The 22,432-nt window shown below is 40.6% G+C and overlaps 1 protein-coding gene across 1 annotated transcript in view; it reads right to left on the bottom strand.

Moving 5' to 3' along the window:
• Nucleotides 1–5,902: 5,902 nt before the first annotated feature.
• Nucleotides 5,903–22,432, bottom strand: part of LOC144595798 (fas apoptotic inhibitory molecule 1-like) — an 18,891-nt gene continuing 2,361 nt past the window's right edge. Inside the window, exons 2-5 of the mRNA XM_078403473.1 lie at nt 16,540–16,680; nt 13,433–13,661; nt 10,707–10,756; nt 5,903–8,645 (exon numbers count right to left, since the gene is read on the bottom strand). Of these exons, the coding sequence (XP_078259599.1) occupies nt 8,496–8,645; nt 10,707–10,756; nt 13,433–13,661; nt 16,540–16,680 (570 nt within the window). The 3' untranslated portion in view covers nt 5,903–8,495. The remainder of the gene's footprint in view (nt 8,646–10,706; nt 10,757–13,432; nt 13,662–16,539; nt 16,681–22,432) is intronic.

Genomic DNA, 22,432 nt, shown 5'->3' with positions numbered 1-22,432 from the left:
GACGTTCTGGCCCCTGACACCATGCTGGAATGTTGATTGCAGTCACTGAATCTCCTGTCTGTCACTCTCACTAATAAGTCATTATTATAGCCCTATCTGACTTCACCTTTTCCGCTATGCCTCAGAGCCACAGGCCTGGCTACAGAGCTTCTCTCCTCTGAATGGTCATTGCCACTAACAGTATCCAAAAGGGTATACTTCTTTTCAAGGGAAATGGTCACAGGGCTTTCTTGCACTCTTTTGAACAGTATTTCCTTTATTCTTCCTGTGCGGTCAATCATGTTCTTTCTGCCTGTACCTTAGATGTGACCACCTCTTTAGAACTCCAATATATAAGGCTTCTCAGCCTCCTAGATGATCTTATTCATCCAGATCCAGTTTCCTTGCAGTCAGTCACAAAGTGCACTGGACATGCTTCTCACAAGTGGAGTCATCAGGAACGCTGGAAGTTTTCCTGACCTCCCACGTCCTGCAGGATACCACTGCACTAATGGACAATCTGACTGCTCTAAGACAAAAAAAGAAAATTAAAGATTCTGCCTTATCCTACTGTCACCCTCTGCTTAGCCTACTTAAGCCTCTTGAGCCAAAGTCTTAGCACTTACTCTCAAAACACGGACCGCAAAGCACAGCCAAACAGGCCACTCCAATATACTTTCACTTCTTCTCTTTGGCTGCTGTGCCTCTCAATAAAATGATCAAACAACAACTCTTTTAAACCTTCCCGCTGCTGCTCTGCTCCCCTTCTGGCTCAAAACACACAGGAAAACCATGTTGATGTAGTGTGTAAGGAACTGCAAATGCTGGTTTAAACCAAAGATAGACACAAAAAGCTGGAGTAACTCAGCGGGACAGGCAGCATCCCTGGAGAAAAGGAATGGGTGACATTTTGGGTCGAGCCCCATCTTCAGACTCTAACATTTTGTGTCTATCTTCATATTGGGGTAGTAATGAACAATGTCTCTGGTGGATAGTCCCTTAAAGATTAAAACAGGAAGGGCACTGGTAGGTATTCCTGGGAATAATGCAGAAGTTGCAGGCTCAATTTATCCCAAAGAGGAGGAAAGATTCTAAGGGGACTAAGAGGCACCCGTGGCTGACGAGAAGTCAAGGACAGCATAAAAATTAAAAATAAGTATAACATATCAAAGAAGAGTGGGAAGCCAGAGGATTGGGACTCTTTTAACAAGCAACAGAAGATAACTAAGAAGGCAATACGGGGAGAAAAGATGAGGTACGAGGGTAAACTAGCCAATAATATAAAGGAGGATAGTAAAAGGTTTTTTAGGTATGTAAAGAGGAAAAAAATAGTCAAGGCAACTGTGGGTCCCTTGAAGACAGAAGCACGGGAATTTATCATGGAGAACAAGGAAATGGCAGACGAGTTGAAACGGTACTTTGGATCTGTCTTCACTAAGGAAGATGCAAGCAACCTCCCAGATGTTCTAGTGGCAAGAGATTCTAGGGTGACAGAGGAACTGAAGGAAATCCACATTAGGCAGGAAATGGTGTTGGGTAGACTGATGGGACTGAAGGCTGATAAATCCCCAGGGCCTGATGGTCTGAATCCCAGGGTGGAAGAGAGGCGCTTAAGGAGGCGCTAGAAATTGTGGACGCATTGGTGATCATTTTCCAATGTTCTATAGATTCAGGATCAGTTCCTGTGGATTGGAGGGTAGCTAATGTTGTCCCACTTTTTACGAAAGGAGGGAGAAAACTGGAAATTATAGACCAGTTAGTCTGACGTCAGTGGTGGGGAAGATGCTGGAGTCAATTATAAAAGACGAAATTGCGGAGCATTTGGATAGTAATAACAGGATCGTTCCGAGTCAGTTTGGATTTACGAAGGGGAAATCATGCTTGACTAATCTTCTGGAATTCTTTGAGGATGTAACTAGGAAAATTGACAGGGGTTGAGCCGGTGGATGTGGTGTACCTCGACTTTCAGAAAGCCTTCGACAAGGTCCCACAAAGGAGATTATTGGGCAAAATTAGAGCACATGGTATTGGGGGTAGGGTACTGACATGGATAGAAAATTGGTTGACAGACAGAAAGCAAAGAGTGGGGATAAATGGGTCCCTTTCAGGATGGCAGGCAGTGACTGGTGGTGTACCGCAAGGCTCGGTGCTGGGACCGCAGCTATTTACAATATACATTAATGACTTGGATGAAGGGAAGAATAGGAAGGCAGATTATTATCTGAATGGTGTTAAGTTAGGAAAAGGGGACGTACAACGAGATCTGGGTGTCCTAGTGCATCAGTCACTAAAAGGAAGCATGCAGGTACAGCAGGCAGTGAAGAAAGCCAATGGATGTTGGCCTTCATAACAAGAGGAGTTGAGTATAGGAGCAAAGAGGTCCTTCTACAGTTGTACAGGGCCCTAGTGAGACCGCACCTGGAGTATTGTGTGCAGTTTTGGTCTCCAAATTTGAGGAAAGATATTCTTGCTATTGAGGGCGTATTGAGGGTTTACTAAGTTAATTCCAGGAATGGCGGGACTGTCTTGTGTTGAAAGACTGGAGCGACAAGGCTTGTATACACTGGAATTTAGAAGGATGAGAGGGGATCTTATTGAAACATATAAGATTATTAAGGGGTTGGACACGTTAGAGGCAGGAAACATACTGACCCTTCTCCCTCTCCATTTGTAGAGTAAAACTTATCATATTGTGGTCACTGCCTCCTAATGGCTCATTTACCTCGAGTCCCCTTATCAGGTCAGGTTCATTACATAACACTAAATCCAGAGTTGCCTTCTCCCTGGTAGGCTCCAGTACAAGCTGTTCTAAGAATCCATCTCGGAGGCACTCCACAAACTCTCTTTCCTGGGGTCCATTACCAACCTGATTTCCCCAGTCTACCTGCATGTTGAAATCTCCCATGACCACCACAGCATTACATTTGTGACATGCCAATTTTAGCTCCTGGTTCAACTTGCACCCTATGTCGAGGCTACTGTTTGGGGGCCTGTAGATGACTCCCATTAGGGTCTTTTTACCCTTACAATTCCTCATCTCTATCCATACTGATTCTACATCTCCTGATTCTATGTCACTCCTTGCAAGGGAGTGAATATCATTCCTTACCAACAGAGCTACCCCGCCCCCTCTCCCCACCTGCCTGTTTTTTCTGTACGTTGTGTACCCCTGAATATTCAGCTCCCAGCCCTGGTCCTCTTGTAGCCATGTCCCAGTGATTCCCACAACATCATACTTGCCAATGTCTAACTGAGCCTCAAGCTCATCCACTTTATTTCTTATACTCCGCGCATTTGAATGGCGGTGCTGGCTCGAAGGGCCGAATGGCCTATTCCTGCACCTATTGTCTGTTGGCACAACATGCTTGCAAACAAATAATTATTTTATGAATTAAAAAAATTCTCAGAATGTGCTCATCCCTAAATTTACTGAAAATATATTGGTTGGCCTTTTCTCTGAGTACAGCATGCCTGGTGATGACTGAGAATGTTGTGAAGTAGAATATTACAGAATATCAGAAATTAAGAAATGACAATAAACTGTATTTTATCTCTTTTGAAAGGAACAATTTTATTTATTTGTTTCTTTTAGGCAAAAAAAGTTCATTTGTTGCACATATCCAAATTTAATGGAGAAAATACCATCTTCACACACCATATTAGTCCTTCTCGTGAAGCTCCACAGGAAGTTTCAGTATGATAGGTTCAATAACGATCAACAGAGAGAAAACGTTTCCAAGTCAGGATGATGTGCGCCTTGGAGGGAACTTAGATTTGATGTGATTCAATGCATCCTGTTGTTGAGCTTGCTGATAGAGGTCATAGATTTTAGTGGCCTTTTGGTGTATCACAGGCATATAACTGCAGTGAGTTTTATGGGAAGTACCCTGTGCAGCCACAGTGCATAGATGCTGTAAGGAATATTTAAGGTCCTAAATAGTGGCAAGCTTATTGTTAGTGGAGCTGTATTCAACAAGACAAGCGGAGGTTATACCAACACGGTCCTCATTTGGGTTTTGCAGATGGTGGAAATGCTTTGGGGGCCAGTGAGTTGATGTTGGGGGATTCAGTGGTGGTGATTCCTTTGAACATCAAGTAATTGTTGGAGTCTACTGTTGATGGTTACTACCTGTCCCTTTATGGTGTAAACGTTACTTGCCTGCATGCTGCTGAATTGTTTCATTTGCTGTGCAGGTGAGAATAGAATTGCCTACTTTGCAATAACCAGTGAAATTACTGAGGATGGTTAAACATTAGGCAAAAGTTGTTTGAACCTTGAATACTTTTCCGAATATAATAGATAAGGTAGATGGTAGATAATTCAGAGCCTGAATTACTGCATGGAACTATGATGTTGCTGCCGTTAGGGAGACTGGTTGGGCGGACAGGCATGAATAGGATTAACAGGAATGTGTGATTAGTTTCTATGATGATGGGGATTATAGGAGTGCAAAGTTTTGATTGAATCCATTGGTTTGCCAAACGACCATTGCATGCGTTTAGGCTAATAGCATAAGGTAGTCCTGTGTTTCAATTTTGCAAACTTGTGACCTCATTTTCCATCTATGCATGGTGCTGCTCTTGACATGACCTTTCATACTTTTCTGGACAGGGTACAATTGGACTAGTAAAGTGAAGTATTCAGTTATAGTTTTGAGTTGACAAACCTGTTTGTCTATCCCACATGGCACAACCGTAATGCCAGTCAAAATAGTGTTCTTAGGCTGAAGACAAGAATTTGTTTCTTCAGGGAAACATGGACATTTAGTTCTGGAACAGGACAGACTGGTGAGGATGAGATGAAGGTGTTTTTTTCCCTTGAGTGGTTCACTCATTGTCTGTAACAGATAGAATAAAACAGCTTTGTCTTCCAGGTCTTGGCTCGATCAGTGGTGGTGCTACTAAGGGACTGGAATATAGAAGAATGAGGGATAATGGAAAAAAACCATGATATTGAAATAGATTGACAGTGTAATATTAAGCAACTATTTCCTCTTGCCAAAGATTTTATAACTGGGACTCATGGTTCTGCCGTGTCGAGCTGAGAATAAGATAAATTTCCTGAGACAGACTGTTGTAGAATTTTAAATTCCCTAACTCAGATGGATGAGAGTCATTGAGTATAGTCAAGGCTGAGATGAAGACATTCAGGAAATCATAGTATGAAATCAAGTGGGAATGTGGGCTTGAGGAGCATGATTAGCCACAATCTTACTGAACGATGGAGTAGGTTTAAGGGGACATATGATCTAGCTTTATTCTAGCAACTTCACACAGAGGGTGGTGTATATATGAATGAGCTGTCAGAGAAAGTAGGGAAACAAGTACAGTAACAACATTTACAAGATTTTTCACCAGGCATATGGAGACGAAAAGTTAAGAACGCTATGGGCCTAATGTATGGGGAAACGGCAAATGGAGACAAAATTAGATGGGAATATTGTTTGGCATGAATAAGTCAGGCTGAAGGGCCTTTTTCCATGCTGGATGATTCAATGAGTACTTTATAAATAGTGAAAGACTGGGATAGGCTGACTGTCAAAAGAACATGAATGCCCTCTTAAAGAAGTCACTCACAGTTAACCTGAAAGTGCAAGTATAGTAAAATAGTACGTGGATCTTTATTGCTAAAGGATCTGAATACAAGATTAAAGATATGCCACAATGATTATATAGGGCCTTGATGACACTATCTTGGGTACTGTGTACACTTTTGGTCTCCTTAACTAAAAAATATATGTATTTGCTGTAAAGGAAGTGCAACGGGAAGATTCAGTAGTCTGGTTCCATGAAATATAATAAAGTTTCAGGGCAACATATTTTCTAATTGGTTTTTTAATATAAACGTAATTTGCTATCAACACAATCTTGCAGCTTTGAGAACCACAGTAGAATGAAAATATCAACACAAAAATCAGAAACTCAGATGAATTCTGTTTTAATGCTGAGATAAACTCATGGTCAACTACAAAGCATTTTTTATTATTTATATTAAATATAATCAATACAAAAAGAAATTATATTAAAGTGTTCCATAAAAAACCTCTGTAGCAATGTAATATGCCTGTCTGGGTCCATATTGCTCAGTGTGAAATGGAAAGCTGATTCTAACCTAAAAAAATAAGATATTCATAAAATTCCTTTGGAGAGACCATATTTGGCCTTCCCTGATGATGTACCAATGAAGACATTTGATCTGATCTTGGACATGTATTAACTCAAAACTCTAAATGCCATTTATTCTGCATAAAAAAATTCTTGCATTATGTTTATGTTTGTGGCATGTTAATATTCATTACAATTAAAACACAACTTAAGCAAGAAATATTAGCTAACTAATTTTATGTTTCTGTGATTTTTATCCATGTGTGAAATGTAGCGTACAATGTAGAAAATTAATAATATTGTATTTGGTTTCATAATTTTTAATTGGATAAGTGTAGAATGGTAGCTACCAACACAATGTAGTGAACATTCATGCGGCAAAAAGATTAAAAGCCAATAAAATTAGAAATGTCAAAATAAAACCATGACAGCCTACAAAATGGATTGGTCGGTACCAGTTTTTATATACAAATCACAGCCAACTCAGCCCAGAATAGATCACACTTGAGATTATTTCCAAGTGAAATATTGCTTATCAGGAAGTTGGATCTGCCATTTACATGCATTAGTCATATATGCTCATCTGACCTTTTTTCCAGTGCCAGATTCAGAACAATATTCACCATTCACACAAACTAATTTCCATCCACAGCAAGATAAAAGGGAATAGGAAATGCAAACTACAATCTTCGAGGAACCGTCTCAACACATCACCTAGTTTGATGCTCTATGTTTAGAGACATTATACTAGCATCAGGAATTGACCTGACTTGGTAGGTTTAGAGCTGACTGCAGGCTGCTCAAACACCTTGCCAAATGCACAAATTGTTCTACAACACAGAAAATTTTCTGCAGTACTTTGCTGCTGAGAAACTCAATTCAATGGGTGTCTCAGATCCATTACAGGAGTCATTATATCATGCAAAAGCATTGAGCCATACAGTGATATGCAAGTAACAGAATCATTGTGATAAGTCCCTAAACATGATATTATTTTGCCTACATTGGTACAGAGCCATCCTGCAACATGTGGCATATCCGCATAACACAGCTAACCAAAGACAACAGCCACTGCTGGAGAATAAGCTGCAAGAAACTGGAACCCGAGGCAGAATCTGAAGAGTGGCAGTTGCAGGAGAGGAAGTGGGTGACTGCAGGGAGATGTCTTGTCTCATTAAATACGGCTTTATCTCCTAACTAGGCAAAGAAAATAATAATTTATCTGTATAGGATGGACATCGTTCTTGCAAAGAACTTGTAAGATTTATGTCCCTCAGGGCAGATCAGGTGACCCTCTCCACATTTCCATCGATTCCTACATGGTACACCAACAATCAGATAGGCGAGACCAAATGACACGTAATAATCCCTCACATGCAGTTCTGCAGTTACATCTTCACTGATTATAACACATCAATAAATATAAAATAGAAACTGTAGAAGCTGGAGGCTTGAAACAAACTAGAAAATGCTGGAAACATTTAGCAGGTCATACAGCAACTGTGGAAAGGCAACACTAAACATTTCAGATCAAAGACCATTTGTAAGAACAATTAAACCTGAAACTAACTTTTCTCTTTCATCAATAATTGAATCCCTGATTTGAGTAACTAAATATGCTGCTACAACTGTTTACAGTGGATTGCAGTTCATCCTGATGTTTTTTTACATCTGGAGAAGACTATTGGTAATCCTGCTGGCTCTTCTTATGTTGGCTCAGACAGTTCTCCTGCCCCTTGCCACATAGGATCTCACCTGCCGTTTATCCCACTGAGGAGAAGTCCGGGGTGCTTTCAAATATAAGCATTCTTTCCCTCTCCCGTGCAGCCATATTTTATGCTGTTGCTGTCTGGCTGCCATAAGGATCAAGGCCTTACTCAGATTGGTGTATCGAAAATTGTCAGACGCTGTGATCAACTGATTAGTCTCACTGGAATTTGTACTTGTCCTGTTTTAGTGCATACTCCTGGGTGTAGCACTAAGCCTTAAAGTCTTTTATGCAAATGTCAGTATTTTTTATGTATAGTGGGACCCAAACAAACCTCAGCATAGTGATGGTTTAGCACAGCTAAACGTGAATCCAATTTCTAGGCAAATCTGCATAGTTTTTGAATTCATAATTTGTACCTGTGGCTTTTTATTCTTACATCTACACCAGAATATACGGATCTTATTCACTTCTCATGACAGGAACAACAATGCAAATGCTCGTTTTAAATGTTTTGAAACCAAGTATAGCTTGAAATCAACTATTCACTTCCTATTGCAATTAGAGTGTGATTAGATACCGAAACATGAATGTTCTTAACCAAACAGAAATAGTATTCTTTCATTACCATCACATGTTTGATATTATGACAACTGATATACCGATATATTTAAGAATGTTTGTTCTTTTGCCATTCAGGAAGTTACACAACAATTTCTGGAATTTCGTGGTCATCCATAATAAGAGTGTGGATGATTCCTTCTCTTCGTTTCCCACTGCTCACAGCTTTGATACGGCAGTCATGATTACCAATAGTAAAGTGGGTCTCAGTACCATCTTCAACAAATTCTCCCTACAATTAACAGTAAAATGTTTTAGGTAAAGGAAATGAATTGCAGCTCATTCTGTGCTCAAAAGATTCCATACAGCATTTGAAGTATACCCAATGTTTTGCCAATTACGGCACTTGATTTTTGCATAGATCTCAAACATTTAATAATGAAATAAATGAGCTGCAAAAAAATAGCATAATGGTAGCTGATTGAAGAATGTAGACAGGGCACTAGGAGAACATACTGCTCTTGAAGTAGAATCGGTCACAGTAGAACATTTTGGCTGAAATATTACATTGTTGATAAGTACAATATTTCAAGTATAGGTTTAACGAATGTGCTCATCCTGGACTAGAGTTATAACAAAATGTTCTCACTTGGTGAAAGAACCTCAACAGAGCCAGGTTGACAATATCTATATACTAAAACTCTTGTTTGTCGCTTGTTCCTGAACTGCAGTCAAAACGGTATACAATAGCGCACAATTTTAGGTCCACCTTACTCACCGTCGTCCTGTGATCCTAAGGAAGAAGTCGGTGTTATATTTTTAAAGTTATTCACATTTTAAAGTTCGCAGTTGGGGCTCCGTTGACCTGGCACTTACATAAGATGGCCGCTGCATCCATGCCTGTGCAGAACAAACGCGTCTGCGCCTGCGCAGTGGGGGCCTGTTGAGCAGGGCTTGGCCGCCCGTCTCTTGGGGGTGGGAGAGCCAGGCCTGGTGCCGGGGGAAGCAACTGGAGCCTGGGCCTAGACGTGACCGGGTAATTGCGAGCCTGAGGTGGGCCAAGGGGAAAGGTGGCAGCAGCAGCAGCGGCGGTGAGGCCGGGCATTGGTGGAGGTGGAGGCCGAGGCCTGGGCCTGGCCTGCCGTCGACTCCCCTGTCCCCCCCCCTCTTCTCCCCGACCGGCTCAGCGCCTTCGCCACGCCACTCAGAATCCAGTGGCTCAGCAACAGTGGGAGAGCCACCGCCGTCTACCACTGAACATCCCCGCACCAGGACAGGACTCTCCCCCGCCCCACAATGGCGGCCGCACGGGCCGGGAGGCGGGTTGCTACGACAACCTTGGGTTGCTCCTGGGAGGGAGTGGGGGGATGGAAGGAGGGAGTGGGGGAGGAGAGGGTGCTGCACCAATGCAGGAGAGGCAACCCTAGGGGGGAGGGGGGAGAGGGGGGGGGGAGAGGGAGCGAGGGAGGGGAGGCGGAGGGGGAGAGGGGCGAGGGTGGGAGGGGGAGGGGGAGGGGGAGTGGAGAGTGGGGGAGGAAAGGGTGCTGCACCAAATGCAGGAGTTGTTTGAGCCCAACAGGTCCACTTGGTCTAGTTACAATTAATATCGAAAGCTTTGTCAATTAATTTTGTAGCACAAATCACCATGTAAGAGAATCATTACATTTAAACAATATCTTAATTCAAATATAATATTTAGAGTTCAAAAATTGGAGAAGTACTTTATACCATTATACTATCCCCAAATATGAAATTGCTGATGAAACTAAGTGGATTTCTTTTTTAAAAAGTCATCTCCATTTCCAGATAAAAGTGTTGACTTAAAAAGAAATGTACTTAAATAACAAATCTAAAAAAAGTAATACTAAAGATATTGCAAGTCTTTTTATTCTAATGAAAGGTAATAGATTGTAACTTTAATTTTCTTTCTTACTCTACTGATGCTGGCTCACCTGCTAAATATTTCTCAATATTGATGATATATGTGTGTAGCAAAGTATTCAGATGCTTGACTAGACTATAACGAACAAAATTTAGCACTGACCCACATTAGGAGAAATTAGGGCAAATAACTAAAAACCTTTGTGTAAAGAGGTTGATTTTAAGAAATTCTTAAAAGGAGGTAGAGAGAGAATGAGGTTTCAAGAAGTGGGAAAGAATTCAAATGTTTAGTGACAGAAGGCTGGGCCATCACCGGTAAAGCATTTAAAATCTGGGATGCTCTCGATGGTCAAATGGACAGTTTTGGAGGTCAGATATCTGAAATGAAAAGTGTTGGAGGAGATCATAATTAGGGAAGAGAGAAATCGTGCTGCAAATTAGGACAAAGTACCTATAATTTTCAAAAACTTACTGCTGTCTCCACCTTCTTCCCATTGCACCAAACATCCATAGTATCTTTCTCTGTAATGATAATTTGGTCACTTTGTTATTCTCATCAGATAATTAACTGAATACCAAAGTTTGCATTTGATTTCCATTTCTCTTTGTTTCCATTTCTGAATCAAACTATTGCCATAACTAGAAAATTAAGACACAAAGTGCTGGAGTAACTCAGTGGCCCAGGTAGCATTTCTGAAGACTATGTATAGGTGATGTTTTGGGTCAGGCCCCTTTTTCATACTGATTGTGATGAAGGGGGGGGGGGGGGGGGGGAAGAAAGCTGGAAGAGAAAAGGGACAGGACACTTGGCATAAGGTAGATACTGGTGAGATTCAATTGAATTCTCCAATTTCTGGTAACTAATCGAACCTCTCCACCCACTACCCCACACATTTTTCTCTTTTCTTTCTCCCCCTCCCCCATCTGTCCAACCATCTTCCTATCAACCCCCCACCAGTATCTATCTCTCACTTACCAGGCTTTGTCCTGTCCCTTCTCTCTTAGCTTCCTCCCACCCTCACCACAATAAGTCTGAAGAAGGGTACCGAACTGAAACATCATCTATCCATGTTTTCCAAAGATGCTTTCTGACCCACTGAGTTACTCCAGCATTTTGTGTCTTCTTTCGTAAACCCGCATCTGCAGTTCCTTGTTTCTACTTCCATAATTACCATTCTTTCTTCAATTTATGTCAAGCAACAATTGTCTCATTACATTTATTTCTAAAACATGAATCCAACATTTAAGTGAATTAGAAGAAATATCATTGTACACAAAGTATATATTCCACATAATTTTAGAAGATAATTGGCACAGAACTCTAAATAGAGCCCTGCCATAAAGATTAGGGAATGAGGGTGTTTTAAAATGGGAGGGACAAACAAAATACAGGTTTAATTCCAATGCGAAATTTGGAGGAAGAACATTTCTGAATGTGGTGGCAGAATGGATTAAGCAGATGTCAAATATGAAAGCTAGGGCCATGATTATCGATAATGTTGCAAAAAAAAGGAAAATGTAGAAGATGTGGCAACACACCTGTGCTACATGAATTTGAGCTATCGTGTCTGCAGTTCCAGGGGATCTGGGTTTGGTTCTGATCTCCTCTGCTTCCTATTCAGAATTTGCACCTTCTCCCTGTGATTGCATGGGGTACCCCCGGTTGCTCCTGATTCCACCCACATCCCAAAGACATGTTGATTGTTCAGTTAATTAGTTATTCAGAATTATTCCTAATATTGGTGGGTGGTGGGAGAATCAGTCAAGGATGCTAATGGTCATATGTGTGAGAGAGAAATATTGGGGGGCAAATTGATTATTCAAGGGCCTGCATAAACATGATGGGCTAAATGAGGGTCCTCTATGATGTAAGAAAAAATATGAATGATAAGGTAGTGAACAAGAAAGCTCCCACACTGTGGAAATTGGAAATTAGACAATGTGGAAATTGTTATCATAACTAAGAGTAACGTCAATGGCAAATGTGACCAGGGCAATTTCAGTGTAGGTATACAATTGAAAGGATTTGGGAAACAAATGATGGGAGAGATGAACATCTATTTGGATGGCATTGTACTCAAGAATCATCAAAAAGGCTGTTAGAGAATGAACAACTGTTGGATAGAAAACAAAAGTACAGACACTGCAAATCTGAAATAAAAACAGAAAATGCTGGAAATACTTTAGGCCACAGATCATTTATCAGAATTAGGAAAGAGAGAATTTAAGTTAGTGAAGATGGGTAGGGATGATAGAAGGAAATATCTCTGATCGGATAAGGCCAAATGGGTTAGAGTGGGTTTTAGAACCAGGTTATGCTGCTTTGTCTGTGTTATATGTTGCTAATGGCGTGGCTGTGTGATAGGCTGTATTAGTGGAGAAAAACAAAGCCAAAATCACATGCATTACTGGCAGAAATGGCCAGTTCACATAAATTAGATAGAAAGAGCATGTTGTCTAAGATCAAAAAATTTAATGTAGAGTCCAGAAGGAAGAAAATTTGCCAGTCAGAAAATGGGTTGTTGTTCACTTGCAACTACAGGGTTTGCAATAACTGTCCCTTCACATCTTCCCTGTGCACCATCTCGAGACCCAAACAGTCTTTCCACGTGAAGCAGCGATGCACTTACATTCATTCCAATCAAGGATACTGCATTGTTCACAATGTAGTATCCTGTATACTGGAGAAACCAAACTCACATTGGATGATTGTTTTGCACAGCACTTGTTTTTCTGTCTATATTAATGTAGCTTTTCCCACAGCCCTGCTATTAGCAACACAATACACAGACAACGCTGCAAAATAGGTTTCCAGCTGTGGCATTAATCCATTTCCCCCCACCCTACATCAGAACTATTCTCTTCGTTCTTCCCACCCCTCCTTCATCTTCTTTGTAATTGAAAATGATCTGATTTTCTCTTTTGCAAAGTTCTCATGAAGAGATGGGACCCAAAATACTGTCTGTCCCACTCAGTTACTCTAGCACTTTGCGTATATTTTTGTTGGATTGTTAAGCAATTTAAAAACAGGTAGCATTTTTTTTTAAGGAATTACTGCAATTACAGTGGGAGACAAGTTAGAATGATAAGTGGTTGGAAGACTTTGACACCGTCTCTTAATTAGGATTATTTAAATATGCTCTCACTTCTGGTCAAAAAGTAAAAATCTTGTAAAACCCCACCATGATGTGCACTTACCCAGCACAATCCGAGAATCCACTCCATCTAGATTTAACAGCCATGTATTTGTAGTCTTGGACCTGTTCTCCATATATTTTTTCAGGCTTTTCCCATTGATCTCCAATGTGTATTCGTATGCAAATCCACTAATCGCATCAATGTTGATTGTTGCTTTTGTTTTAGTTGCCCCGACTGTAAAGGTTTCCTTCCCAACAAGCTTGAACATCCAGTCCCTTCTTATGACTTCCTGATAACAAAACGCTGTTTGTTACACAAATAAAATTCTTTAATTGTTACACTAAACTAAGTTACAATAATTAAATCATATTCTGTGCAGAAACAATGGCTAATGGGAGGATGTAACAAAGCAAAATAGATTAAAAGACCTAAAATGCAAAATTAAAGAGCAGTAGCCAAATACCAAAAAATATTAAACTATGGGCAGCACAGTGGCATTTCTGTAAGAGTTTTCAGTTATGATTCCCTGGTGCAGTTTGTGTAGAATTTATACATTCTGTGACCATGTTTGGGATTCCTTCCACACCCCGAAAGACATGCTGACTGGTAGGTTAATTTGGCACACTAAATTGCAATTAGTTTGGAGATGAGCAGCATAAATTTGTGGGTGGTAATTACAAATGTGGGGAGAACAATAAAAGGATAATTGTAAATGTTTAATGGTTGGTCTGAACTCGTTAGACAGAAAGGCCTGTTTTTGTGTCGTATGACCTTATGACTCTACGCATTAGGAAAATTAAAACTGAAACCATCATAGCTCATAGCTCCATAAATCTGGAGAGTGCTTTATGACCAATGGATAAGGCTCATTATGTTGGCAAACCAGTTTGCATGCCGTGAAGTTTCATGTTTCATGTGCAACAAACGATCAAATAATCAATGTCTGATATTGTTGGTTAAGTGAAGAATGCTTGTTTAAGACACTTAGCAAATTTGTTGTTCTGTGAATAACATTACAGAATTATTATTATCTATTTTAAATATGACATAGCAGATATTGTTAACTAATCCCTAAAATTTAAATTGACAAATTGACAAAAATAAGAGTCTTATTGGACGTTTAATTCAGTTTGCTGCAACCTTCCTCTCTGCTCTTTTGTTTGAAAGCAGCTCCAATGGGCCATGGGCCCAGACAAGAGTTCTGGAATATCTTAATTCTGAAATGTTGCTCAAATTGACTAAAGAGCTTTCATCTGGTGTGCGGGTTCTTGACTGGAACTATTCAAATACTAAAAAAACATTGTTCTTTAGCATTTATAACTCTTGTTTGACTATCAAACAAAATAAAATATAGAGTAAGATGTCAGGTCTAAGCTTGGTGGCAAATGCCAGTTTTGCAGCATACTGCTGACATTTATCCCTATCAATGCAAACCCATTTGGAATTCTGTAGTGTGCATATCCAAATGTGGAAGTCCCAAACCATCGATAAGTGTCCAGCCAGTAAATCAACACTCCTAGTCATTTGAACTGGCAGAGGTGTCTAATGCAGAATTTGCAAGCCCACTCATTTGAATGGAGATTTTACCAGTTCGGAATGAAATAAAGTCAGACTAAAGTAAGTTACTTTATTTTAAACATTTATGTTTGCAGCACTTTTAAAAATTAAAAGTGGTATTATTTTTCCTCTGTTTTTCTGATTTTTAAAACATTTTAATAAGACTTAAAATTCAATTGCATATTTCATTTTTCAGAAATCTTTAAATGCTTCCAAGTTTCAGACGTTCAGAAATACTCCAAACATTTAACAAATGGCAACGGAGGGTCTTGGGATTTGCCCTCTGATGAATATTTACACACTAATTTTATGGGCAAGGCTTGTGGTTCATCTACTTGCCACTTGTCCGAAGAAGATGTCTCAATCCAAAACATCACCTGTTCATTCTATCCAGAGACGCTGCCTGTCCTGCTGAGTTACTCCGGCATTTTATGTCTATTTTCGGTTTAAACCAGCATCTGCAGTTCTTTCCAAAAACACTTGACCTAATTACTTCATTCATGATCCTGAAACTCTGCAGGCATTGCCGATAAGACTCAAGACAGTGGGCAATTAGTTCTGGGACTCGCTTGCTGGCAAGTTTAGTCTTTTGGACCTAAGCCATTTTCACATTTAGAAAGAGAATGACAATTTCAAATCTGTAGTTATCCTTAAAGGGATAGATCTCTCTGTTTATTCTCAAAAATAAGAGTCTTATTGGACGTTTAATTCATTTTGCTGCAACCTTCCTCTCTGCTCTTTTGTTTGAAAGCAGCTCTAATGGGCCATGGGCCCAGACAATAGTTCTGGAATATCTTAATTCTGAAATGGCCAAGTGTCTAACTGCCTCACAGAGTTTGGTTCCATGAGGAACATGCTCCATGATATGTTATACCTACATATTGTTCTTGAACAATATCAGTACTGGCAGGCTTCCTAACCATAATATAGAGCATGCTTTGAATTTTCCTGACTTCAGGATGCACCAAGTGCTTTATAATCAATAAAATACTTTTTGAAGTCAGAAATCTGGCAATAAACCTTCACATAGCAAGTTCTCACCAACAGCAACATGGTCATAACATAATCTATTAATATTGAATCAGCAATAAATAAAAGGCTGCATAACTAAATATTTTTTGAACAAAGTTCCAGAAGAGTTTGTATATCAGTCCAACAAACAGCACAGCTCATCTTAAAGATAACAACTCCAATCGTGTAGCTTTCCCTCAGTACTTCAATTTTAAAAAAGAGCCTATTTTTGTATTCAAGTTTGCAGATGGGACTTGAATATAAAAACTTCTGACTCATAGGAAAGTATGCTACCATCCGTACAATGGGTCTCTTGTTTTCCACTATCAGCCACAGATGTGGGCTTTTTATTAAACTCAAGTTGTTAAATAGTCAACAGAAATAAGATTTTTTTTTCTTACTTTGCATTCTGGCCACTGGAAAAATTAAGTAACGTTCGGATTAAGGATCCATGCTAATATCTTTTGGTTTGTGAAAGGTGGTATTCCACCATTAAGTGCACCTGTTTGTTAAATCATCAAGAAAACTGGTATGCATAATATGACAAATTAAATGCTATAACTGAAATAGGTGATACCATAATTTTGAATATATCATACCTTTCCATCAACATTCACCACTCTCTTTCCGGAGGTGGTGCCATGTTCAAATTCTATTTTGTGAACACCATCACTCAGAGCTACTTCCCACAATGCCACCAGGTCAGCCATTGTTTCCAAGGTGCCCGTATGTATCAAGATCTAAATAAAACAAAATAATCATTTTTCAAAGAATATAGAAGGCATAAAAATATCCACAAACTTTGTTGTGGCAAATTCAGTACAAGTATAATTGCCTATGTAGTCAGCACAACCTGTTGTTAATTACAATTTATTTCAGAAGGTGAAGGACTGAAAAGCCAAAAATTGAAAAACAATAACTGGTGCTTTACACGTAATTTATTATAGTTCAACATGGCAGATAGGTATAGAAAGTTATCCAAAGGAAATTGGCCAAATAGATTAAAAGCTGGCTCAGTAGCAAAGGCTGATGGTAACAGAGATACTGGTGACTAAATGGTGCTGCTAATAGGGCTTAATATTTGGCCTTCTGTTTTCATGGTATATGTTAAGTAATTTGGAGTTTGGTATAGTGGTCAGAGTTTAGATACGAACATTAGGAGTGGAGTTGCTATCTTAAATTTCATGGTACCTTACTTGGTACATGTGACAATAAACTGACCTTGAAACCTTGAGTTATTAGTGATGAATGAAGCTTTAGACTATAGGAAGATATCAGCAACATGCATAACTATCACTGTGCAACAACTGCAATAAAATGCAGGCTGCAATATCAATCACTATATATGCCCTTATCTGAACATTTTAATCAAGGTGAACTACAATGCAATCATACCAAAGTTGACTGCCTCAGAAATGTCTCCATTTTATACCTGCCAGATGATGGCATCCAAGCCATATTTCTAACCAATGAGTCCAACCTAAAACTAATTACAGTGTAGGCTGGTTCACCAACTCTTTTCTCAGTCTTTCTCAAAGCAATATTGTACCACACTTCCAACAAATTTCCTGCTGGAACAGAGCTAATCTATAGGAATAGGAAACAGTTCAATCTCTGTTGCCTCCATTCCAAACCACGTCCACTCCAATCTCACTCACTGAATTGCTATATGGATATGATGCTTGTATGTATCCCAAATTCATAGTCATGTTAACAAGTCCTTTGAAGCATATAAGTGAATAGGGCTTAAGCCTCAGCAAAACAAAGAGTCTTCACTATCACAACACTGCCCCTTGGCAATGATTGTTCATGGCAAGACATTGAAAAATGTGAATCACTTTCCATAACTCAATGACCAGTGTTGATGAAATTCATTCAGCCTATCACAACACAGTCTTCTGAGGAAGAGTGTTTAAAGAACAAGTCATCAAACTCAACACAAGCCCTGTAGTCTACTAGGCAGCAATGATCCCTACCTTACTATATGATTTGGAGAGATATACAACCGACTGCAGAGACCAGAAAGCATTGGAAAGTCATCATGGATGTGGTTTCTGTAAATGCCTCCAAATTCGCTGGCAGGATAAGCAAAGCAATGTCAGCTTCCTCTTCCAGGTCAAATCTTTAATTAACCAGCTCCAGTGGATGGTTCAAATTTCACACTTCCAAAATAGGGAGTCCAAGCCATTCAGAGTGAAGAAGGGTCCCAACCCAAAACGACAATTTCTCTCCACAGATGCTGTCTGGCCTGCCAAGTTCTGCAAGTGTTTTCTTTGTTGCTCAAAATTTCAGCACTGCAGTCATATGTTCTTTAAAATACATAATCATTGACTTGTGGGGATCCCTGTTTTGCAACTGATCAAATGAAAGGACCACTGCGACTGCATTGAGCATCTAGAATCTCCACGTTGTTATACTAAATCTTAACAAAAACAGTGAAAGAATCACAACACTTGCTGAGAGGCCATCATAGGTTACTATCTGTTCTGTTTCCCTTCCAAAAATGTTGAACTAGACAAAAGAATGCCTCTGTTTTAGCATTTACATGTATTGCATTGTCTTTACTTTACCAATACCTGCATTTCTCGTGATATGTCGCTGAACAGTGCTTTATTTTCCACCTATTATTATTGGTTGTAAGATCGTGCATTACATGAATGAAGTGGGCAGTGGGCAAGTCCTAAATGGGACTTGTACGGGAGTTGGACGACCACGCCTCCACGATGTCCCCACTATCTTGTGTGCATGCCACATGTACAGTTGGCAAGTCGTTGGTTCCAGCGGCTTTAGGGCTTGTCTACCTAGCATGTGAAGCCTGGGTTCGGTGGATTGCGCGGAGGAAACCACCAGAAGGTTCAACGGGCAGAAAGACGATCCCAGCAAAGCGTCGTGGAGCGCAAACAGGGCAGAGTGAGATACGTAGGACACGTCTGACCATCCACTGCATCCTGACCTGTCCCCAGCCGTCCCGACTATGTCTTGATGCTGGAACCCGATAGGCCAGGACGAGAGAGTGAGGCCGACGATCTGCGCAACTCCCCCTCACTTCAAGTCAAGCACAAGTCATGACTTCAACCCCATACCGTGCAACCTCAAGTCCTGTGGCGTTGGGAGAGTGGCGAAGCAGCAGGTGTGGATACACTGGAAGCTGTAGTCACGAACCTGCACACAGGCGGCCCAGGGCATAGGGTCGCTCTCTACTGGACCGAAGCAGCAGTGGAGTTCGGAAGCCCCCCTGGGTGTCTGAGCAGCCCTCTTTAGGATTCGCTCTGCTCACCTCCATGGAGGAAGGGGCTAGAAAAGGTGCCTCAAACATAGCCTGCTTCACTTCACCTTGGTCAGCATACCGCGGTGGGTGGGGATCCCAATCAGCAGTCGAAATAATAATAAAAAACAAGTTGAAGGTGCTGAACCTCGGCACGTGGAACGTGCGAACCCTGCTGGATAACATCAAGGCAGATAGACGCACTGCAGAGGCCCAGAGGAAACGCACCGCGTGCAAGGCCCGGGCTACCTCCACTTCCACTGCAGCACCCATCCACTTGTGCCCTACGTGTGGGCGTGCCTTCTGGGCCCGGATTGGCGTCACCAGTCACTTCCGGACCCACAGTCACCAATCCTCCAACTGAAAGTGAAGTCATGGTCATCTTCGAACCCGAAGGACGAACAACAACAACAACAACATGAATGAATCAAAATCAATTTTATCAAGACACCTTTTCAAATTGGCAATTTTAGTTTTTTATGCTGTTTTGATCTCTCATTACATATCAATGTAATTTGTTTGCTGATGCATCTTCATTTTGAAACGGAGGATTACAAACCAACTGGTCTATTTGTAGCTGATAATAAGTCTCTGAATTAGCTGCATGTGACATCTTCAGATTATGATCAGTGTAAGATTAAATAAAATAGAAGCTTAAAAGGATACTGCATTTATTTTTGTAACATAGTAGTATTCTGTAATGTTTCATTTTCCATACTGATGTATGACAAAAATGTTTAGTTCTGTGTTTTATTCCATGCACCCTTCAAAGCAAAAAACAAACTGGTTTAGTTTTAGACAATAGACAATAGACAATAGGTGCAGGAGTAGGCCATTCAGCCCTTCGAGCCAGCACCGCCATTCAATGCGATCATGGCTGATCACTCTCAATCAGTACCCCGTTCCTGCCTTCTCCCCATACCCCCTCACTCCGCTATCCTTAAGAGCTCTATCCAGCTCTCTCTTGAAAGCATCCAACGAACTGGCCTCCACTGCCTTCTGAGGCAGAGAATTCCACACCTTCACCACCCTCTGACTGAAAAAGTTCTTCCTCATCTCCGTTCTAAATGGCCTACCCCTTATTCTCAAACTGTGGCCCCTTGTTCTGGACTCCCCCAACATTGGGAACATGTTATCTGCCTCTAATGTGTCCAATCCCCTAATTATCTTATATGTTTCAATAAGAAATAAAGCGTACTGGTTAATACACTTGCGAAATCATGAGTTATTGGTGATACAATTTACATTTACATGAGGCCCTTTACAAGCCCTCAGGACTTAACCTTCAATTTGGCAATTTCAGTTAATCAAATATTCCATCTTGTATTGGAACTGACCAGTTGGGAGTTAAATGTGCCCTTGTGAACATTATCACATTCAGAGAATAAACTTAAAAAACTGAATAAAATGTAAATCAGGAGTTATTTCCAATATCCAATTTCTTAAACTGATTATTTTACATCATTTTAGCTGAACATTGCAAACAACTGTCCAATTATGCTATTATTAGACCATTCTATGCTCGCTTTAAACAGGTCAGTGGAATTACATCACCTGCCCTGACAGCCTCATGTCTGCCTATATTTTGTCACAGATGTCAGATTGGCTTTCCCGAGAGTAAACTGGCGGGGCTGAGTTCTCAGGACCTACACAGACCAGCTGGCAGGAATATTCACGAACATCTTTATCCACTCCCTAATCCATTCTGAGATCCCCCCTGCTTTATGAAGGCCACTATCATCCCAGCACAAAGGAAAGTAAAGTAGTGTGCATTAACGACTACTGTCCAGTGGCTCTGGCATCCATCATCACGAGGTGCTTCAAGAAGCTGGTCATGGTACACATTAACTCCAGCTGCTTATCATCACAACGGATCCATGGCAGACACCATCTCCCTGGCTCTATGCCAATGGTTGTAACATTTGGGCAACAATGGCACCTTCATCAGGCTCTGCATTGAATACCATAATCCCAACCAAATCTCCAAACTACTAGACCTGTGAGTCAGCACCCTATCTCTGGAATTGGATCCTCAACTTCCTGACCCATAGTCCACAATCAGTGAGGATAGGCGACAAAATATCTCAACACCAATTCTCCACACGGGTGCCCCTCAAGGATGCGTTCAAACTCTTTAGAATATTCCCAGACACTTACTGTATGACCAAATTCTGCTCTAACTATATGTACAAGTTTGCAGATGACACTACTGTACTGGGTCGGATGTCAATGATGTCATAGAGAGCCTAGTAAAAGTCTCAAGACAGCAACCTCTCCCTCAATGTTACCAAGATGAAGGAACTAGTTGTTGACATATGGACATGCCCCATTCAACATCAAAGGTGCCAATATGGAGATCTTCAAGTTCTTAGACATATATATCACCAACAATTTATCCTGAACGTAAGGCTATGCAAGAACATCACGCCTCTATTTCCTCCGAAAACCAAGGAAATTCAGCACGTCTTCAACGACTATTACAAGCTCCTACATATGCATTATTGAAAGCATCCTGCCGGGATGCAAAAGGGCGCAAGGGTTTGGCAATAGCTCAGCCCGAGACTGCAAGAAATTGTAGAGTTATGGAAATAGCCCAGCCAATCACACAAACTACCCTCCCCCCCCCCCCCCCCCCACCACCATTGATGCTATCCACATTTAATACTGCCTCTGGAAAGCAGCCAATATAATAAAAGGACCATTTTCACCCAGGTCATTCTCTCTTCACCCCTTTCCCATCAGGCAGAAGAGTCAAGACTGTTTTGATTGCCATGTGTCCCAAAATAGAACAACAAAATTCTTTCATTGAAGGTACAAAAACTTTAAAGTACCTAAGCACAAGGATCAGGCGCAGCTTCTTCCCCATAGATATTAGACTACTGAATAGTCTTCACACAAGTTAAGGTGTAGTCCTAATCTCTCAACATAACCTATTGTGGACCTGGCATATTTTATTTGAATCTGCACTTTCTCTGTAACTGTATCACTACAACACAGTCACGCTATTGCCTGCTGTCTGGTACATTTCTCTTTGCTTTACCTGTTGTGCTTATGTATGGCATGATTATACTCGTGTATAGTAAAATTTGACCGGATAGCTTGCAAATAAAGTGTTTCCGCTGTACACATGATCAATACATCAATACCCAAACTTTGTTAGAAGATTTTATTTGGCAAAATAATCTTTTGTTACCTGGTAATAATCTCTGCAGAGTAAGTGCTGGGCG

The sequence above is a fragment of the Rhinoraja longicauda genome, chromosome 8, assembly GCF_053455715.1.
Source record: "Rhinoraja longicauda isolate Sanriku21f chromosome 8, sRhiLon1.1, whole genome shotgun sequence".
NCBI classification, from domain to species: domain Eukaryota; kingdom Metazoa; phylum Chordata; class Chondrichthyes; order Rajiformes; family Arhynchobatidae; genus Rhinoraja; species Rhinoraja longicauda.
Note: the sequence above shows the minus strand (reverse complement) of the source record. Positions and strands in the feature narration are given on the sequence as shown.